The following is a 23,058-nucleotide window of genomic DNA, read 5'->3' as shown; positions in this document are numbered from 1 at the left end:
AAACATATTAAAGATAATTCCATGGCAGCCTCAGAATGAAGTATGACTATATACTTCATGCACAACCAGGAGGCATTTTAGGGTGGGCTGTGTTTTATTTTAATACTTTTTGTTTTGCATGCATGCATTAGTATACTGTATTATTGTTAAGTACATGAAGAGTCATTATTTTTAAAAGATCTGTGTAATTTGAAATTTTGATAAGACAGATTTCCGTGCCAAATTTTTCAAATTATTACTTTTGAAAAATGAAAATAAGGTAGCAGAAAATGAAAATCTGACTTTCAGTAGCAACTGGAGAGGGTAAAAAATAAAGAAACGGTAAACAGAAAAAAAGAACTGCTACAAGGTCGTACCCACGAACAAGAAGTAGGTCCTCAGTTGCCGGATATATTAGCAACAATTTAGCAAGATTTTATGTTTCTGCCACTCTGGAGAATTTTACTTCTATCTACACCTGATTACTGGCAACACGTGTACACTCAAAGCATTTTTATTTAGAAAATTTCCGAGGCAGGCCAGCACCCATAGTGTACGGCACAATTTTTGGGTTTCATCAGCGATGCAGCAACTGCCCACCGATAAAAGAAAATGTCTTGGTTTTTTCCACCAGGTAAAATCATTAGTACCAAAGAGTAGAGACCACATGATGCTAGCCATAATGCATTGTACAACACTATCATAAGTTATTTCTTTTATTATCATTATTATTATTATTATTATTATTATTATTATTATTATTAGTGTTAACATCATAGATATATAAAAAAATTGCCATTAGAGAGATATGATTGGAAAAACCAGGAAGTACCATTGGTGTAATAGCAAACCAAGATTTAAATTTGATAAGAGTACCTTTTGTATTTGGGATGTGGTGAAGTGGTACTATATATAAAGTGAACCAAGTGATAGGGTACAGATCAATTAGTTATTGTTGAAGCAGTAGGTGGACATTCATGTGAACCAACATGATTATGTTATTACAGAATTTATTTGATAATTTCTCACAAAATAATTATTTTTAAATAACATACCAGATTTTTTTCACCAATGACCACAAAGTCCACTTCCCATTTAGAGGCAAATTATAGATGTGGTATCTGTGACAAGTGCAGCAAAAATATAAAACACAAACGCAACAAAGTTGGTGAGGTGGCCAGAAAAAACTAAGTGTGTATAAAAGCAGGGGAGTGACTGCTCATTTCAAGAGCATATCACCTGACTAACCCAAGATACAAATGTGGATGTTCAAAGGTCACAATCATTTTCAAACACACTATTTGGCTCTATTGTGATACACGATTTGGGGCAGTTATGTAAGGATTGCACACAAGAAAAACTAAGGATTGAGTTTAACACGCCAATGAAGTCTTTACAAGGTGAACACAGATGGACAAAGGAAACCTGAAGAACACACAACAACAACAACAACAACAAGCTTGTTTCTCACCTTAAGTGATTTTAGGATACCATGCAAAATCTAAATCGGATGACTTAGGTGTGGTGTGGTGTGCAAATCTCTCCTCCTATATAAAAGTTTGAGTTTGCACTCAAGAGTACCAAGTGATAATGGTGCATGGTACCGGAATATTGCCCAAGTTTCCAGGGATGGCAGTCACATGCGAGTGAGGTATGCTTGCTTGTGTGAATGAATGTGTGTGTGTTTCCTTTTCTGACAAAGACTTTGGCCAAAAGCTGATGTGTAAGTGTCTTTCCTTTGTGCCTGTCTGCAACTCAACATTTCATCTTTATGGTGAATAGCAATCTCTCTCTTCCTTATATGGTTGATCTTCATAAATAGTCCTACACAGCTACAAAATCAAAGTTTTTCTACACTTTCTGCTGCATGGTATAAATCCATATTCACAAGCTTTTGATCAATTCCTCCTCAGCCATTATCAAGTGGCAAGTCATGGAAGAGAATGCAACTAAAAGCTTGAAGATACTAAATTATCTCACGTGTCTGGAGCCCAAGAAGTTTAAATATTGGTACTATTTCTCTGTGACTATGTTGTAAGTAATCATTATTGACTCATTATTGACTTGTGTACAAATAATCAGCTTCTAGATACATAACTGCAAATGGGAGTAAAATGGTGAGACTGGTAAATTAAAAAAAAATCGAGCTAATGTACATGCTTCTTACCTCTTCAACATAAGGAAAAAGCTGTTAAAATATTGACAGAGAAGCTAAAACACACTAACTGATATTATTATGGAATGTTGATTAATTTATACAAAATCTCATAAATCAATAACAGTTCACTGGAAATGTGTGTGCTATCAATGTACAGATTATTATAGGCGAAATTTCTGTTCTGCGTGAGAAAAATAATATGGAATTAGATATATCTTTGTTGTAAACATAGATTTATGAAACAAATGGGAAATTACAAACTAAGTTCTCCTATCATTAATGAGTACACATAATATGAACAGCTCTTATCAATTAAAATGCAAATATGGTGTGGTTTAATTATTTAAAGAATGAGGAACACAACTCACCTTTTCTTGGTTTATTGTGAATGTTTATAGCTTGTGTATGATAACTTTCATCTCCACCAGACTGAATGCACACCAAATGTGAGTCAGCAGAGAAACTAAAATTTGCAGCAAATGCCAAGACATGGTCATTTGAATTATTCAGAGCACGTGTCACCTACACAAACCAAGGGGGAAAAAAAAACAAGAGATTTAACAAACATAGAAACTTAATTGCAAATGTTTTAAATTCAGTGTCATGAAGCTGTAGTAATCTATGAAATAACAATATAATGAAATTAATCCCCTGAAAAATCAAAACATCACACACACACTGATTTTCTTTAAACTGTTTAAGAATCTACTAATAAAAAATATCACATACAATGCATATAGAATGAGCTAATAATTTCTACACATCTGAATACACATTATACATGTGATCAACGTGAAACTTTTAATTTTTCCTGGTGTATAAGATGTTCAAGCAACATAAGGGAATGCAGCCGGGGGAAGTGTTCAACTAGCCACCCAACATCCAACGATGACCAATGTCAGAAGCTATTGATGGTGAACGTTAGTTACCAAAGGGTGAGCAAGTACATTTACTCCATCCTTTTGTCATGTGACCAGAGAAAGAGCAGGACCCTGAGCAGAATTTAAGCAAAAATCTCTGCCTCTATTTATGAGGTCACTTGCTAATTTAATCTCAACTGCTTTGTTAAGAACAATATCACAATGGCTCGAAGCTCATAACTGAAGATCTGTGCTGCTGTACTCCATAGGATGACTGGTATCAGTGCAATGTTCTGCAATAGTAGATTTATTAAGCTGCTGAAAGCAAGAGAGATGCTTATGCTTCACACACTGATCCTCCACAGTCCTGATGGTTTGACCAATGAGTGACACATTGCAACTGCATAGCATATAGAAGATACCCACCTTACACAATCCAAGATCACCCTTTACGGACCATAAAACAGAATTATTCCAAAAGACAGTCATCTGGCTGCGTTGCCATAAGTTGGTCAAAAAATTTATAAACAGGAAGAAACTCAAGTTGTACACTATTTACCCCTGTGGGAAGAATAAGTATCACTTCTTGCAGGAGTTCGATAATTTCACAGTAGAAGTAAGACTGCAATGTGCAACCCGCCCCCCTCCCCCCTTTTTAATACTGTGTACAGACCACGATGTTATTCAAGCATTTGGCATTTGCATCATGTTAATTCTCCTACTGCTAATTGCATCAAGTACTGGTTTAGCTCCTGTTCATTCAGGGATACGCTATACTCAGCGAGAAGTGGAGTTTGTTTCTGTGGAATTACTTTGGCTTTATTTTACAAGTGCTTCAACAGTTTTGGCACTGGCTGAACGGTCTTCTACTGCTTGACATTCAGCTAAGTTTGAATGTGTCCATGGCCCAGCCCAAGCATTTGCCAGTTGTTTATTTTACTAGTTTTGCTGAACAGACTGTTTTTAAACTACTCCTAGGCATTGCACAGAAGGTTACAAGAGAAGCATGTAATGCATTAAATGGGAACATTCACTCAAGGGTAATTTTACAGGAGCCAAGAGGGAAGCTTTGTGTATACCTTGGGTTGATTCTGACATTGCTATCCGACTTGTATACAACGGCAATGCTACAGTTGTGCTGGACAAGGAGGACTATGTTCAAGAGATGCTGTGTTTACTGTCTGATCCAGTATATTTCAGACTCCATGCTAACCCAAAAAAAGGGTTGGGAGGAAGACCAACAACCTCTTGAAGGAAAGTTCCTTGTTGCAAGATACTAGCAAGAGTCTTAATTCAAATTGTGCTGTTCCTCATAAACTATATGCCACTTGATAGGGTTTCCTCTTAGGCCATTAATCAGTAAAACTGGTGCTCAGACATATCTTTTAGCCCACTAATGGGTCAGTGGCTACATAATATTAGGAACTCGTTGGATCTCTAGTATTTCAATAAGCTTTGATGTGGTGTCTCCCTCTTTTGACCTGTGTTCCACTGCCTAATTCATTACGGTTAATTTGGGTATGTTTGGCACTGAATTAAATAATCTAGTTTGATGTGTGTTGACATCTAATTACTTTTTATTCAGTGACCAGTTCTATGAGCATACAAAGTTGTGATGGAGAACCCTTTGTCTGTGATTATAGCCAATCAGCTGAGATAGCCACCTTGAAGTCACCTTTTGGCAGAATGCGCTGCTGAATTGTCCCCAGTTAATGCTTGTCTCAGTTTTGTCACCAACCTTGTCTTGCCAACTCTCAGAGATGTCAATGAAGTTCTCATCACTCTCAATGACTGAAATCACAAATCATGTTTGCTATTTCAAAGTCCCAATCACAAATACTACAGCAAAATCACAGAATTCAACTACCACATGACACATACACACTGTCAGGCCATAGTCATAAGAGCTGTGTTAGAATTAGTGAGGAATATGTTGTGTTGACAGGTAAGAGCTACCAACTACTGGATTCAGCTAAAACTAAAGCACAGTTGTATTAATAGGTCTACAATTTGTTATTAACATTACATACCAGTCACAGAATGCGCCACAGGGATTTATTAATTGAACCCTTTGAGAACAAATTGGTTATGGATGAACAATTTAAAATGTTAAGAACTGAGTGGGCAACAAGCTATAGAATATTATTTTTATTGTCCACCAAACACATTGACTGCAGATGCCAATCCATTTTTTTAGCTCATACAGAGAGAATGGAGAATCACTGTACAGCTAACATAGTTTCTAAGGTGGTCATATTCCCAACTGAAACTTTACAGGACCTCTGTGCTAGTTCTTTCATATCATGTTTATTTAATGAAATATTGTGAGAGATATTTTATTTCATATCATTATTTTCATACATCACATGTATCCAAGGCATTTGCTTAGTTGTAAGCAAGTTCTGTTTATCAGGAGTAGCTGTTTTAAATTTGTCATCCTATTTCCATTTATTTATGTATTTATGACTGTCAATGTAAATTATATACCTTCTTGTAAATGTTTATAATATAAAACTGGTATGGAATAATAATGAATTTCCAGAAAAAAAGGGTTTTGTACAACACTGAAAATGTCCTTTTTTGGCAGGAAGCATGATCAACATATTTAAAACATTCAGCAAAACCAGAAGAGAATTACCTTCCCACAACCAAAGATTGGGCTGCCATATCCACAGCTATGTTTTTATACAAAATTTTCTTCTTTTCTCCTCCAACTTCACTTACTCCACACTACAGAATCTTTTCCCTCTATAAAAGCTTTCTGTTATGTTCTACAGATGCCATGTTTTCTTCTGTTACAGCTATAGTTATAAAACTTTCTTTGATATCACGTGTAACTTAACTTCCAGCAGGCACAGCATCATAATTTCTGCTGGAAATAAATTAATCTGGCACCTACAACCTTTACACACTCGAATTACATCTATGTAAATGTATATTGCAGAAGTGGCAATCGATAAATGTATAGTAATGATGACACCTCATGATTAACATGATCTGGTACAGAAGGGCTAGCTTTCTTGGTCATAGTTACCATTAGTTCTTATGAGATGAGGAGCTAAAGAGTGGTACACCAGAACTAATTACACATGGGGAGAAAAAAGAGAGTTATATCAAGAACTCACTAAAAGCCATGAGATTATGAAAGACTGTCAGTGTACCATGACTCCTTAAACACTGACGATGAGTCCTTCAGGCACGACTTCTCTGTACTTCATAATATTTGTGAATCTGTGATTCATTAGTCTTAAAATATACATAATGTAAATCATTTGAGCAAGATATGGGAGAGTCATTAAAATTGTGGTATGATTTCACCATAAACATAGAACAGCTAATGTTAATAATAGGATCCTAGTAACAATACTGTTTTGTTATATTTACACATAAAATTAAAAACCAGACATTAAATTACTCCTTGCCAAAATCATCATTTCATCATATATGAATTCTTCTACCGAATAGTAGCATTTATTCCACAAAATCCACTGGAGCCTTAATTTTAGAGTCTCCAGCTTCATATTAAATAAGTTTTTTCCCATTAATTTTCTTATATGTTGCCATCCTCATCTCCTTTGGAGTCTGAGCATACAGCTTCAGTTGGTGTGTGGGTAGCAAAAAATTATTTTTATTTCTCATGTTCTATGTGCAGTTTAAATGATTCTCTTCAAATAACTTTTGTCTTCTTTGAAGTAAGATTATAATTTCATAAATGTATATTTGGAGGTTGGGGGGGGGGGGGGGGCGTTAGGATATGCAGTTTCTGAAATAACGGGCAACAAGATTCTTTCTGCTGTGCAGTACACACATTTCTAATAACACTCCATACCCAATGACACACTCAAAATAGCTACAATACACTGTTTTTTGTGTACGCATATCAGTATAATTTGCTAGTATTTGCATTGCAAATGCAAAACTGCTTACCGTATTTACTCGAATCTAAGGCACACTTGAATCTAAGCCGCACCTGAAAAATGAGACTCGAAATCAAGGAAAAAAAGATTTCCCAAATCTAAGCCGCATCTGAAATTTGAGACTTGAAATTCAAGGGGAGAGAAAAGTTTTAGGCCGCACCTCCAAATTGAAACAAGGTTGGTCCATTGTAATATGAGACACAATTTAGGTCGAATGAATGACGATATAGCTACAGTAGTTTGGTTCGAGACGTAAGCTTAGCAGTTAATCTTTACAAAGTAGCCATTGCTGTGTGTCCGTCCATATTTATACGGGTACCCTTGCTTTTTCACGTGCTTCGTCTATTTTGAATCGATTGCTTATTTTTCTTTGATCTGATAAGTGCCGTTCTCTTTGTTATAGGTGTTTACGTCACTCTAAGCTGCTGAAGATGCATTACCGTACTGTGTCATGCATTGTTTGTCGCATTCTGATAATGAGTGTTTACGGCCTGTCGCTGCTCGTTCTGAACGAGAGTTTAGCGAAAATTTTTCTCCGTTTGAAAATCTTTGCAGACACCTCTTTAGTACATTACATTCTGTACAGAAATTAGAGTCATCTTAGATTTAAAAATCTAGTCAATTGCCGTGCTTCAATTCTGACTGTATCACTATTATGCATAAGAATAATACGAATATAAACATGACATGATATGTACATTCTTCCGCATTTGCTGTTGTCTCACTCTAGTTTCGTAGTTTATTAGGCAGACAGAATTTAAATGAGATAGCAGCAAACACGAAAGAATATGTGGCAAAATGTTTATATTCGTATTATTCTTATGGTGAAGAGAATACTGCATGTGATTCACAATTCATAAAAGTTCCTATTAACAACCATCTCTTCTCACAGGTAGGAATAAAGTCAGAACATAGAGTTGGCCATATTGACACAAACATCCCTAACAGTCTTGCCAGTCGGATTTTCGTAGTACATTGAAAAGCTGCAATATTTAAAGATGAACAATACGGAATTTGTATTTACTTCGATGGATAATGTATGAAAATGCAGTGGTCAAAACTCGGGGCGGAGGGTTTTTTTTTTTTTTTTTTTTTACCGCAGAGGTTTTGGCGCCAGTATTTATCTTTGTGCCTGCAAAGCATGCCTGTGTAGCACTACATATATTCGGTGGCAGAAGTTAGTTGTGGTGGCACCTACCAACATTTTTCAGAACTTCCACTTACTTTGCACTCGATTCTAAGCCGCAGGTGGCTTTTTGGATTACGAAAACCGGAAAAAAGTGCGGCTTAGATTTGAGTAAATACGGTTGTTTAATGACAGAAAATCAATATGTGTATTTCAACTAAGTTCAGTCCAAGGAATTTGATCGTGTCAACTTCTTCCATAAGTCAATTGTTAAATTGTATTTTAAATTCTACAAATTTTGAATGTTTGGTGTTGAAATGTACCACATCAGTTTTAACAACGTTCAGTTTCAACCCATTTAAGCAGAACCAATTTTCCAGAGTACCCAGTGTGCTTACAACAGAGCTCTGAAATCTTTGTGCATCGGCATCTTCAACTAAAAGAAACTTATTGTCAGGAAATAGAAATGATGAGGAATTTATATTTATGGGTCAGTCATTTATGTGGAATACGAACAGGATATACCCTGAAATGAAGCTCTGAGGCACACACTGTGATACTGAACTCCATTTAGAATAATAATTCACTTCATTTGAAGTGATGGTTAGCCTTGCTTTCTATTCTCAAGTGTGATGTAAGCCATTTCAGATCATTTACCTTGATACCATATTTATTGAGTGCGTAGATATGCAATGCTCTGTTTACAGAGTCAAAGGCTTTTGCAAGATCACAGAAGTTACTTGCAACTTCATACTCCTATGGTCCACTGGTTTGCATATTTTTTCAATAAAGGTATTTTCTGTATCCAGAGTGTCTTTTTCCTTGTTGGAATATAAATAAGCTGCTTACAATAATATCATTTTTTTATGTTAAATTTTTGACCTGGTGTGCAGCTGCTTTTTCTAACCCTTTTGACAGGACTGGAAAAACAGAAATAGGACAATGGTTTCACATGTCTCCCCTCATACCTTTCTTGTACAGAGTTCTGACTTTGGTATACTTCAGCACACCTGGAAAACACCCTTGTTCAAAAGATTTTAGTTAGCACAGGTGCTGTTATGTGATATCTGCTTTAATCATTTTAGTAAGTATCCCATCTCAACCAGCAGAGCTTTTATTTTTTAAATGATAATATAACATTTTCCACATCATTTATTGAGACTTTTTTAAAATGTGTAAGGTACTCTGGTTCTTGGTTGAGTCCAAAGGGATTAACTTTACTCCGATACTCTGCTATGTCAACATCTGGCTTTCCCACATTTATGAAGAATTCATTTAAAGCCTCTGATGTTTTAGCTGGGTTTACTATAAGGCCATCATCTACTTTAATCCCAGATAATTACATTTTTAATAACTCTAATGTCTAACTCTGATTTGACAACAGAACACAATGCCTTTGTCTTACATTTATGTTTTAAACTGAACTTGATGTCTGCCATATGTTTGGCTGCCTTCATGACTTTCTTAAATACGGGTTTATAATGTATAACATACTCAGTAAAATTCCTTTTCTTTATATCTCAGTTCGCTGTGGACGTGCCTCTTCCTGACACTAGGAATTTTTATACACCAGTTCTTTTGTTACATGGGGATCTCAGTGAAAAAGTTTCATTACAAATTTCAAGAGCTACTTAAATATTTGTTGATGTTACTATTACTTGAGATACACCTGCAGCTGTCATAAAACCATCCAACCTCTCTTCACTTCTTATGAAACACAGTTAAATTTTTTCATTGAAGTTCCTTTTCATATGGCTTTTGCTACATGAAATTTATTTATTTATTTATTTTTGGTAATCCAATGAATATCGCTGTGTGATTGGATATTAATAAATACAAGAAAATTTATAAACATCTTCAAACACATAATTTGTTACTATATTATCAATACAGGTCACTGGCTGCACATTTACCCTAGTGGCTTGAATCAAGTTTATTACGTCAGTGAACCTTGACGCATCCCTGCTTTCAACTGTGATATTAATATTAAAGTAATTAGCTATTACAATCAATTTCCTTTTTTCTTTACAGAGATTTTTCACAAAGGTACTGAAATTTGACCACAAAGCTTCAATTTGTTAATGTAATGATAATTCCCAAAATAATACAACTGTGGCTTTTCTATATAAAAAAAACCTGTTCTACAATCAAGGTACTTGCAGAACACTGATTCTGAAATAAAGTAATTTAAATCACTGAGATGTATTTTTGAAACATGTAGCCTAACAACCTAAATCACCACCTTTACATATTAAAAAACCATAATAAATGGTACAACAACAAGTGGCATTCGACACAATTTGATGGAAGTCAAAATTATGCACAATTAACAGAAAGACGCAACATTAGTAAATTTCACTCTCATCGCTTCTTTCTTTAGACAAGAAAAGAACCATTAGTTGACATGTGCAATCAACAGTGGGCCATTACTAAGTGTCAAACTTGTGTTGTGTAATGAAGCAAAGCAATAACACAACAACTACTAAGCTGAGGAGCATTAATTTTCTCTTGGGTTTTTAGATGGCCACTCACTTCTGCACAGTTATGTTTCATCTTGCTTGTAATAAAGTTTGTGTGTTATTTTGAATTACTAATCACTATTCTTCTGAAACAAAACTACCACCCTGGATAAGGATGAACTGTCTTTAAACATTAATTCACAAACAACTAATTAAGATTGTGGACAAAGTTTTGCAGCACCATGACTCGCAGAGTTTAATGTTACCTAGCAGCAGATTGTGACGACACAGATCTGCACTTTCTACTGCCTTCGTTTTGGTTATTGTGTTAAATTTATCCTATACACATTTGCAGATATGCATGAGGTGCAAAACTTTTGAGTAGATAATTTTCATTAATACAATACACACAAACTGCATGCGTACAAGCATTCCACATTCATAGAAAATGATCAATAAATTATTTATTACTTCTTCAATACAGCTGAGATAAATTTTAACATGATTTAAGTTTTCTTAATTAGCAAAATTCAAATCTTCCGTAACACCAAAGAGAAATTTCGTTTTCAATTGTTACAAAAATCCTTTCTTTCTAATTATTACACTTCATGGGAATTTATTAAAATATATTCAAAGCTTATAAAGTATGATAATTACCTGATCATATCTGTTCTTTGGTAAAAGTACTGATGTGCGTCTGTCTTCCATATGAATCACGAGTCCTCTAACAGATGGCAGGGTATAACTCAAATTACGGAAATCCTGTGTACAGTATAGTAAGAAAATGCAATTATACATATGGCTGACAATTTCCGAAAACAGATATTACATTTTTTAACAAAACTTAATTCCTGATGGCGTGCAGCAGACACAAGGACAGGGTTTCAATACCTCACCACAAGCCATTATTTAATGAATGCTGGAAAATAATCATAAAACCTGAAAAGGAATACTATGAATGATGCACAAGAAGTCTTAATGTGGTAGGATACTGCACAGATGGCACAGCATATTGGAGAAAGCAGCAGGTAGACAAAATAACCAATATAAAAGCTTGTTATTGCATGCTTATTGATCTCTGCATTAATACACCACAGTACATTAATCTGAAACTTTGTCTCCCTTGACAATTCTTACCTGCCACATTTACCTCCCTTGACAATTCCTTGATGCCTCAGGATATGTCCTAACAACATATCTATTCTTTTAGTCAAGTTGTACCATAAAGTTCCTTTTTCTCCAAACTGATTCAGTATCTCTTCATTAATTAGTCGACTGACCCATCTAATCTTCAGCATTATTCTGCATCATCTCATTTCGAAAGCTTCTCTTCTCTTCTGTTTACTGGCCACACCACACTTCTGCACACTGCCACACTACAGAATCTACGAGGGTTGGAACTTTAATAGAGGCAACTATTTATTTACAGCTCGTACAAAATAGATACGTGTTTCAAAGTTTTACTGACCTTTAAAGTAGTCACCAGCATTGTGTGTAACCCGTTGCCAGCTATGTGGAAGTCATAGGATACTCTTAGCAGTGCCAGTTGTGTTGACAGATCGAGCGGCACGTCTATTGCCCGATGAATTTTTAGCAGTTCTGAAGCAGTTAGAAATCGAGTTGAACTCACGAGGGTTTAAGTCAGCGGAGTGCAGTAGGTGGTATAACACTTAGCAGCCCCATCAGTCAAACAAATCAGTAACAACTTGCACTGTACGTGCTTGAGCACTGTCCTGCAAAATGATGGTCAGGTCCTGCAGAAAGTGTCATCACTTCTGTCTCTAAGCTGGTCGTAAGTTGTGTTCCAAAAATGAACAGCATAGATACAGAGGTGATGACACTTTCTGCAGGACCTGACCATCATTTTGCAGGACAAGGCTCAAGCACGTACAGCGCAACCTGTTACTGATTTGTTTGAATGATAGGGCTACTAAGTGCTATACCATCTACTGCACTCCCCTGACTTAAGCCCTCGTGAGGTCAACTCAATTTCTAAACTGAAGGAAATACTTCATGGCATTTGCTTCAGAACTGCTACAAATTCATCGGGCAATAGACTGCGCTGCTTGAACTGTCAACACAGCTGGCACTGCTAAAAGTATCTGACGATTTCCACAACGCTGGCAATGGGTTATACACAATGCTGGTGAATACTTTGAAGGTCAGTAAAACTTTGAAACATGTATCTATTTTGTATGAGCTGTAAATAAATAGTTGCCACTATTAAAATTCCAACCCTCATATAATGCTAAGCAACTATCCCAGAACTAGTTGCAGGTTGCCTATCCAACAGCTTCCAAGGGCAACAAAAATTTTATTTTGAATTTTTTGTGTAATTATTGACAAAATTAAACATTTTTTTGACTGTCATAAACAAAACGAAATGATCGTGGGGCACTGTTGCCCGGGAGGCCCCATTTGGGGAAGTTTGGCTGCCGAGTTGCAAGTCCTATTTCAGTCGATGCCACATTGGGCTATTTGTGTGCCAGTGATGATGAGGGATGATGAGGGCAACACAACACCCAGTCCACAAGTGGAGAAAAATCCCCAACCCAGCCGGGAATCGACCCAGGGCCTGCTGCATGGTAGGCAAACACGTTATCACTCAGCTAAGCAGGTAGACAAAGACTGTCATAATCTACCCATTAAGCAGTATAATTTTAGGTTAAAAGTTTAAAATAATACAAGTATTAAAGTTACAAACTGTGCATTTGTCTTGAGGCAGCATAGCTGACTGCATGTGAATACCCGCATTTTAGTCACCCAGCATTTGAGGAAGAGAGTACTAAGTGACTACCAATACACTTTATTCATAATTTCAAACCTTGACAAAACTCTTTAGTGCTGATGTTCCTCACAAAATTATGAAAGGAAAAAAGTTTACTTCTTACTGCATTTTCACTGTTGGTGCAGTAAAACTTCAGTACCACCGAGTGAGATGGCGCGATGATTAGCACACTGAACTCTCATTTGGGAGGACAACAGTTCAATCCCGCATCCGGCCATCCTGATTTAGTTTTCCATGATTCCCCTAAATCGTTCCAGGCAAATGCCGGGATGGTTCCTTTGAAAGGGCACAGCTGACTTCCTTCCCCATCCTTCCCTAATCCAATGAGACCGATGACCTCGCAGTTTGGTCTTTTCCCCCAAACAACCCAACCCAACCCACTTCAGAACCAAACATGACATTTTAATTTAGTACTTCTTTACTACCTATTCTATCTGCAACACAAAATGCAGACAGTATCCACATATACCATTGAATGTACCTACGCAATTACATCATTGTATGAAAGATCATTCAGTAGATATGACCTTGAACACTGAGATACATAAAATTATAATGCTATTACTTAAGTGACTTCCAACAAACTTCAAGCATAATTTCAAACCTATCCCATTGCTTATATGCTTAATGTAAAATATTTAACACATTAACTCATTTGTAAAGTATGAAGCTGTTTTACAACGTCTGGCAAAGTTCAGCGAACAGTCCTGTAATATTAATGTAGATGAACTATGAACTACAGTTACCTTACTGACATTTGAAATAGTCACCTCCCATGACTATGCACCGATGGGCTCTGTGATACATGTCCTGGAAACTTTGCACGATCTCTTTCTTTGGGACAGTGTTCAAAAGACGTGTCATGTTTTGTTGGATGTCAGGTGCATCATCAAATCTCTTCCCTTTCAAAGTGAGTTTGAGTCAAGGGAAAATAAAGAAGTCTGGAGGATTGAGATCCAGCAAGTATGGTGGATGTTCAAGTTGAACCACCCCCTTTTTTTGCCAAGAACTGTTTGACAATATTGGCTGTGTGTGGGCGAGCATTGTCGTGAACAAAAAACCAGGAACCTTCTTGTGCGTACTGGGGTCTGCGTAGATGTTGCATGAAATTGGGCAAAATTTCATAGTACCATGCAGTGTTCAACGTCTTTTCCTCAGGTAGAAATTCCTTGTGGATAATGCCTTGACTATCGAAAAAGGTGTTGAGCATCGTTTTGAGGCGTGATTTTTCAGCTCTGACTTTTTTCTGACAAGGTGATGTCAGAGAATGCCATTTCATGCTTTGCCGTTTCATTTCAGGGTCATACCAGAGACACCAGGTTTCATCCTCAGTGACAATACAGTTCAAGAAATTGGGTGTCGCAGTCACCATTTCGACAAAATCCTTTGAAGCCTCTAATCATGCTTGCTTCTGATTGTCAATCAGGTGAACATCACCTGACTGACAATCAGAAGCAAGCATGATTAGAGGCTAACTCCTGGGTAAGGATTTGTCGCACGCATTCACAGTTCATCTACAGTTCATCCACTATCATGCGCACAGTTAACTGACGGTCGTTCATGATTAATGCCCTCACTTTCTCGATGTTTTTGTCACATATGTTGGTCGCCGGTCGTCCACTATGGGGATTGTTAGAAACACTTTCCTGGCCTCCTCAAAAATGGGCGGACAACTCATACACACACTTCATGGACAGTACTTGATCCCCACATAAACACATGCCAGAATTGCTCCTTCGCTCATTCATTGTCCTGTTCTCAATTCAGAACCAACGCACTAAACAAGCACTTCGTCCAACAGGTCTAACACAGAACACATACAATGCTCAACTGAATTGCGGTGGGGGCACGTTGTCAACACCGGCTGCTACGCAGGTGCAGCATGGTTAGTCGCCAGTGTTGCATGATCGACTGTTCTGACTTCATTCACTGAACTTTATTGTCAGAGGTTGTATACACGAAAGTTCAACTCCTTAAAGAATTTGGGAGGTCTTCTGGCACTTTCAGAAAAGGCTTTCCAACATTTAAATTTATATTTGAAAATGACATTTCTCTTTTTTCAGAAATGCTTTTCTTGTTACTGCCAGTCTGGATTTTATGTCTTTTCTACTTCTACCATTATCAGTTAGTTTGCTTCCAAATAACAAAACTCATCAACTACTTCTAGTGTTTCATTTCTTCATCTATTCCATTAGAGTCACCTGATTTAATTTGACTACATTATATTACCCTGATTTTACTTTTCTTGATACTAATCTTGCAACTTTTCAAAGCACTATCAATTCTGTTCAGCTGAAATTCTAGGTTCCTTGCCATCTCTAACAAAATTACAATGTCATCAGCAGCAAACAGAAATAGTTTTTATTTATTGGCCCTGAATTTTAATGCCTTCACTCCCTTCTCAGCAACTGCCTGGCCTTTTCAAGTCCTTGAACTCTTACACTGGAGTCTGGTTTCTGTAAAACTTATAGATAACCACTGTTAAACACTTTTGCTGAATCTACAAATTTTATAAACCAGGGACAACCAAGAACTTTGCACACATGCAGCATTTCCTACCTTTATGCAATTTCTTCAGTTGTAACACTTTGGCAACCAAGCCTGAGCATAATTCGGGCCGCAACACTGTGCTCAAATTACTGCGCACGAATATATGTTGGGCTGCAATTTTCATCATGTGCAAGCAAACTATCGCTCGAAAACTGTTCTAAATTTTGTCTGAGAACAATGAACAGATGACTTGCTACCTATCCTCTGGCAGTTACTGTCTTTAGCTATAAATTTCTAGAATTACTTTGAAAGAATCAGTAGTGAACATATGAGCTGCTGTCATGTCTGACGGAGCCTTTGTCTGCCTCCGTTGTTGTAAGAGTCATGTGTGAACTCATTAGATATTGCAGTTTACTGTAATTCTGATACAAATACGTCACATTTCCTGAGTGAGCATGAAATTTTTGGAAGCTCAAGAGGACTAATTCAATGATTCTGGACTGGAGTGAGAACTAGCTGAGTGCAAACAATCTGAAGATTCATATTCCGGTAAGCTGCTGGTTGATACAATTTTTCTCACTAATATTGTACCTACAGATGCTGCTGCCATAATTACAGCTTAGTTCCATTTAATTTTTCATATTTACCCAAGTATAAGACGACCTTGAATATAAGACGACACCCTTTTTCCGACGCTACTTGGAAAAAAATTATTTTTAACATAATCTAACAAATCAAATTAACAAACTGTTTTATTGAAATAAAGTAGCTCCCTAAAAATGTTTAACATTATACCTGTTCTAACCACATGCAATTTACTGATTGTCTACATTTTGATAATAAAAGGAAAAATAACATAAACAAAAAGAAATGGTTTACCTTAATTTATATTTTCACTTCCTTTTTTGCTTACTATCTCAGAGGGATCAGTATTTCTAACAACAACAACAACAACAACAATTGTCATCACTGGTATCACTATCTACATTTTTAAGCCTACTGTCATTCTTTACTTCCTGATACTCATCCCAAAGTATGTCATTAACTGAGCCACTTATAGTACTGTATATGCACCATTTTTTGAATTCTTCCATAACAGCTTTACTTGAGATTCTGTTTCAGGGTTTCTTTAACTTCCCCCTTGGAGTGAGGGCATGGTCTTCTTGAAGAAGCACTCACTATAAAGCTGCCAGGGGTCAACCTCAATACGTCTCTTCACAACAACATCTATTACTTGAAGTTGTGAGGTCATGCCAGCAGAAATTATTACCAGGTCTGTGTGATTTTTGCTATCAGATCATTTACTTCATGGGTGAGGTTGCCCCTAAAAAAATCTGCCATCAACATTTGCCTTCTGTTAAGGGGGTTCTCCAGTCTTGAAGTGAATATGTGACAAAAAGGATTTTGTCAGGAAATTATTCTTTATACCTGAATATCATGTTCAATAGAAGCACACCTAGCCCTTTCTAGCTGCTCTCGGTGCTTGGGCTGTTGCGATTATGATTGAGCTCTCTTTCTTTGTAAAGCTATTGTAACATTCTTGGCCAGAGAAAATATTGATATAGGTGTTGTACTCGCCCACCAGATGTCTCAAGTACATGCTTTTGATAAAAGTGGGATCAAAAATGTGGTTTTGGTGACAGGAGTTCAACGAATGACAATCTGCAGCACAATTACTGTTCTGAAAGTTGGTGTAAATGGAAGCACGCTGAGATGAATGGAGCACTGGATACTTCTGATTGTAAGCCACGACTGAAGAGTGAAATTATTGAAACTACTGCTGATGTGTACAAACATCTGACTGACGACAATCTGATGGGAAGATGCTTTACAGTCTACATACGGAAGAACAATCAAGCGCTGAATTAATTAATGGGGACTTATGCTCCAAAACCCGTTTTTTGATTTAAAGGTTGTCCAAATTTATCACAATTGTGTGTGTGCCATTTGTAACGATGGATTTAAGAGTGGTCCACATAACATGAAAGTCATGGGAGTCATTATTGGCACCACACCTTGCTCATTCACCAGAAAAAGGGAGGAGAAATGCCTAAAGTGTTCTGACTGGCACTCGTTCCAGAGCGATGTTGAGGGTAGAATTTCAGCTAGACTCATGCTTTGGAATACGACAGCCTTGAAGAAGATGAAGGTCTACTGTATTGCCCAGGAAGTAAGGGAAAGTTAAGCTGAAGAAAGTTACACACACCAAAATCGAGCTCAAAACTTTAAGTGCTTATTTCATGAGAGTGTTTTTTAAACTAGTTCACTTGATTAAAACACACTAACTGGTAAAATTGGATGCCAATTTGATTGGTTGGTTGCTTTGGGGGAGAGGACCAAACAGCGAGGTCATCGGTCTTATCGGATTAGGAAATGTTGGGGAAGTAGGCCGTGCCCTTTCAAATGAACCATCCCGACATTTGCCTGTGGTTGTTTAGGGAAATCATGGATGCCATTTTGAATTTAATAAAACAGGCACGTGTAATTTTGGCATAAACTTAAAAAAAAATTTGTTCACAATTTCTGTTATTTATTTGCATTTAAAGGCAACAAAACAGGTTGATTTTTTTGGTACTTACATTTTTTAAGTGGCTGCGATTTTGAAATGCATTCCAAGAAATTTGATTTTCGAGATTCACACCATAGAGAATTTAATTCTGTTAATTCACATGTGTTTAATTTTGATTATAGACATATAATTCACGCTCAATCGTGTGAACTGTTTAGTTGTGCAATCTACACAGAAGTATTTTGGCCGCCATTTTGTGCTGCAAAGACTTATCAATTTACCGGTCAAAAATTAATTACATAGTATTTATGATAGATATTTTTGTTCATTAATGAAGATTTGAATGATAAAATAATTTTTTACAGAAAAAGTGTTTAAAACAGGTGTAAAATGAGGCTCCAAGACCGGAAAACTTCCTAAGCAAAAAGGGCGATATTTGTTCCAAACGACCAACCAATTTAGCATCAAGTCTCTGTACTTCCGTCCATCTTTATACCAGATGCTGGTGACCAAAGGGATCACTTTGCTAAAAGAAGCTTATGGATGCTGGCGATTGTATGCTGGTCCCTATTTTGATTGTAGAAGATGTGGGATTCTTCCTACACATCGATCAGGGGGCCTGAAGATGGTGTAATGTAATGCGGAAACTAGCAGCAAAATTAAAATAAAAATAAAACTGGAAATTTAGATGGCTGAAAATGTTCTGATCTGAAATTTTTATTTTAGTCTAGCATCAGATCATCTGCCTTCTATCCCTTTTCTTGACATCTAAACTGCAAGCAGTTTTTCCTTCAGTATCATTTTCCTGCAAAGAATCACCTTTCACCTGCTGGTGCACCCAGCATTATTGTTATTCTGGCCCTTTCATTGCCAGAAGTCCTTATAGGAACACTTTAAATGTTCTTCACATTGCCCATAGAATGCATCCAGTTGGAAAATTCTTCTTTACCTCCAGTGCATTCATTTGGGTAATTTCTTGAGTAACAGAGAAACCTTCATTGCATTTCTCAAGCAAGTACTGAACCACCTACTGCTCCAAATTGTGAAATCTTCCATCTTTGATCCTCTGAAAGCTTGGTGTGTAGAACTGGCATTTTTTAAGGGAAGACTTGTGCAAATGTGACCAAAAATTTCATGTTTTGACTTTGTTTCCATTCAGTAGTAAAATTTATTGACAACTGTTTCCCAAAATTTCATTTCCTAAATCACATTAGAAGTGAGTGTGTGTGTGTGTGTGTGTGTGTGTGTGTGTGTGTGTGTGTGTGTGTGTGTGGTTTGATGCTTTCCAGAAACGTCGACACAGAATAGCATTATCGCCACCTACAATTGCAAAAACTTGCAACATATGATGATGTAACTGATTGTAATCATGGAGAGAGATAGGGAGAGTGAAAGTGTTTTAGTGTTTGCACTTCAGGGCTGGCTCATTCACCCTAACAACTCTTGAGAAAACTGACTACCATGTGTCTAGAGCTGAAATGTCTATTCAGGACCTAGCAAAAGAAACAAGACAAATGAAAAATAAGTTGTAAGACAAGTCTTGAGAACAAAGATCATCTCAAGCACAGTTCTGGAGCATTCTGAAATGGTAAAATTGATGAAAATGTTAAGTTTAATCATTAAATTCATTTTCCTGGAAGCTACATTTTCTGATACTCATGTACCTTTTTCTCTGACATCTGTGATATAATGCCTTCATATTTGGCCCATACATTTCTCACAGTGCAAAACACACACACACACACACACACACACACACACACACAGAGAGAGAGAGAGAGAGAGAGATTTTCGATGTGTTGTTTAAGACGAGATATGTAGATAATAGTGCTGAAATTCCTATATTGATTACTACCAAAAAAATGCATAAGGTTATAAAATCTTTTATCATAGACATTAAAAACTGATTATGTACAAATGTTTATATGGATGTAGAGAAAACACAGCTCAGCTTTGGATGTGAGTGTATTAATACAAGGACATGCTGAAAAGTAATACCCTTGCATATTTTATGTGAAAACTCTTACAGCTTTTTAAAAGAACAAACATTATTAACGTTCTACATCTTTATTCTTCATGTGTACATATTTGCAGCTCTCTGCCGCTACATGGTTCTGAATTGTAGTGAGTAACTTAACAATGTCGGTCTGTGAAAAACAGAGTGCTGTAATAGAATTTAAAATTCGAAGAGTTCAACCACGCACGGAGCATCCTCTCCTTTGTATGACAATGCCAAATCTTACACAAGTGCTGTGACATCTGCAACAGTCCAGTGCCTTAGATTCACTGTCATCGATCATCCTCCATACAGTCCCGACTTGGCCCCATACAATTTTCATCTGTTTCAAAAACAAAGTCAGAAACACTACAAGTGTCGGTATCAACAAATTGGTCTCTTATAAGAAGAAATGTGTTCATTGTCACAGTGACTATGTTGAGAAATATATTGACATGAAGAATAAAGATGTAGGATGTTAATAACATTTGTTTCATTTTTTTAAAAAAACTTAAGAGCTTTCACATAAAAAAATGAGGACTCATTACTTTTCAGCATGCCACAGTAGGTTATGAAAAAAAAGGAACATTAAGAATTATAGATGTATTAAAATTGACATTTTTATTAATTTTATTTTGAGTGTACATATTTACTAAATTTTACTTGTTTATCTTTAATATTTTAGGTACACTGATAATATCGGAGTATGTGAATCATGCACGTCCACCCCCTCCCCACCCCTAAATTATTCTTCATCTGATGTCACTTATGAACATTCACTTCTGTGACACCAAATTTTCTTCCTGCTGAAATTGTAGATCCTTGTTTCTCAACTGAGTCCCAGTTGTAATATGCATCCATTATTGGTTGCATCAGTTTACAGTTCTCACAGCACTGACAATACAAGCATACTGAATGACAACAATATAGTGTCCTACAGGCTTCCTGCAGCTGAACTGGCAGAACTCATAGGATTTCGGATTAAAACTATAGTTATTCTTGAAAATCAACAGTGCTGTAAGAGCAGCGGCTGCTCTAAGGGCCCCACACATGAGCGGTGGAAGTTACAACATATTTGTAAACAAGCATCCCAATAATTTTGACAAGCAAGAATAAATATCAGTGCTGCTTATGTTGTTGCCGCACCGCAATTTTTGAAGGCATAGCTCTGCTTTTTTAGGATTACATCTGTATTAATTTGCAACATTAACTTCATTTGTGCCTAACTGCTACATGAATATTGAAGGTATTTTAAATCTGTTCTTGCAACTACAAGAAAATGCATATTTTGTCACCACACACATTTTGTTATATTGAAATATAGCATCACCAGTGATCAGTAATGACGGACAGTTACAATTTGGCTTGCTTTCTGGATCCAAACACAGTTCATTATGAAAGATGTTGAATTTACTTATGGCATTTTAAGACCAATTTTTGGTAACATCAGGAAATGCTGTCTGCTTACATGTTTCCATGGTATTCCTTTGGCACTGTTGATGACAGCCTACTCCCACATCACTTTGTCGTGCTGCATTGAGTTGTGTTTTATACCACGAAACGCACAGTTCTGTGATGTGGGATTAGGCTGGAATCAACCGTGCCAAATGAAGGAATAACTTGAAAACATGAAAGTAAACAGCGTTTCCTCATGTTGGACATAAAATACTGTAAAATATCATAAAAATCTTTTGGATGAAACTGTTTTCCAGTCCAGAAAGCAAGCCAAATTCTATCTATCTTTCATTACAGACCTCTTGTGATGTTTTATTTCAATAAAACAAAACACATTTGGTGAAAAAGTACCCTTTTTCTTGATAGTTTCAAAGACAGATTTGAAATATGTTCAAATATTCATATAACAATTGAGGACAACATCACCATGCAAATGAAGTTCACGTCTCAAATTAATACAGAAAATGTATTGGAAAGTGCAAAGCTATGCTTCCACACTTATATCCTTGTTTGTCGAAAACATTGGTCTGTTTATTTCTGAATATATTGCAATTTCCATCATTCATGTGTGGCGCCCTTAAAGCTGCCACTGCTCTACAGCACTGCTGATTTTCTAGGCTGGTTACAGCGTTAATCCGATTTCTCCAGATTCAGCTGTAGGGAGCCTAGACATCACGTAGTTGTCACTCAGTATGCTTACATTGTCAAACCGGTAAGAAATGTAAACTGTAGCAACCAATAATGGATGCAAATTACAGCTGAGACTTAGCTGAGAAACACAAATCTATGAGTTTGCAGTTCCCAACTGGTTCAAGCAGACAATAAAACACTAATTTTAAGTTAATGGTGATTCACGAAGCAGAGGCACACATGACTGTACAGCAGGAAGAAAATTTTATGTCACAGAAGTGAATGTTCATAGGTGGCATTAGATGAGGAGTAAATTAAAAGACATCAGTTCTACATACCAAACTTTCAGGTGACTTAAACAGGGAAAGTTTCACAATTTGGAGCAGCACTTTGTTCAGTATGTGCAGAGAAATGCAATGAAGACTTTCCGATTACTTGAAAAATTATCCAAATGAAGACACTGGACATGAAGAAGAATTTTCCAACAGCATGCATTGCGAAATTTAGAGCAACTACTGGCTGGTGCGTGAGCATGATGAAGAGGGTGGTGCTTACATTACAACTGCAGACCTATGCTAGCTCAGTAACTTCCCATGGCATATGACATATAATCAATCTTAGGAAACAGAATGACTGACTGCTAGGTCATATTGGCAACGCCCATCAGACTCCTTTTTACTTTGATATGCTG

General features: G+C 36.7%; 1 protein-coding gene across 1 annotated transcript in view; it reads right to left on the bottom strand.

Moving 5' to 3' along the window:
• Positions 1 to 23,058, bottom strand: part of LOC124721730 (zinc finger FYVE domain-containing protein 9) — a 377,978-nt gene that overhangs the window by 82,958 nt on the left and 271,962 nt on the right. Inside the window, exons 13-14 of the mRNA XM_047246829.1 lie at positions 11,157 to 11,261; positions 2,506 to 2,659 (exon numbers count right to left, since the gene is read on the bottom strand). Of these exons, the coding sequence (XP_047102785.1) occupies positions 2,506 to 2,659; positions 11,157 to 11,261 (259 nt within the window). The remainder of the gene's footprint in view (positions 1 to 2,505; positions 2,660 to 11,156; positions 11,262 to 23,058) is intronic.

Source organism: Schistocerca piceifrons, chromosome X (assembly GCF_021461385.2).
Source record: "Schistocerca piceifrons isolate TAMUIC-IGC-003096 chromosome X, iqSchPice1.1, whole genome shotgun sequence".
NCBI lineage: Eukaryota > Metazoa > Arthropoda > Insecta > Orthoptera > Acrididae > Schistocerca > Schistocerca piceifrons.
The sequence above is the reverse complement of the archived record's forward strand: the minus strand, read 5'-3'. Positions and strand labels throughout refer to the sequence as shown.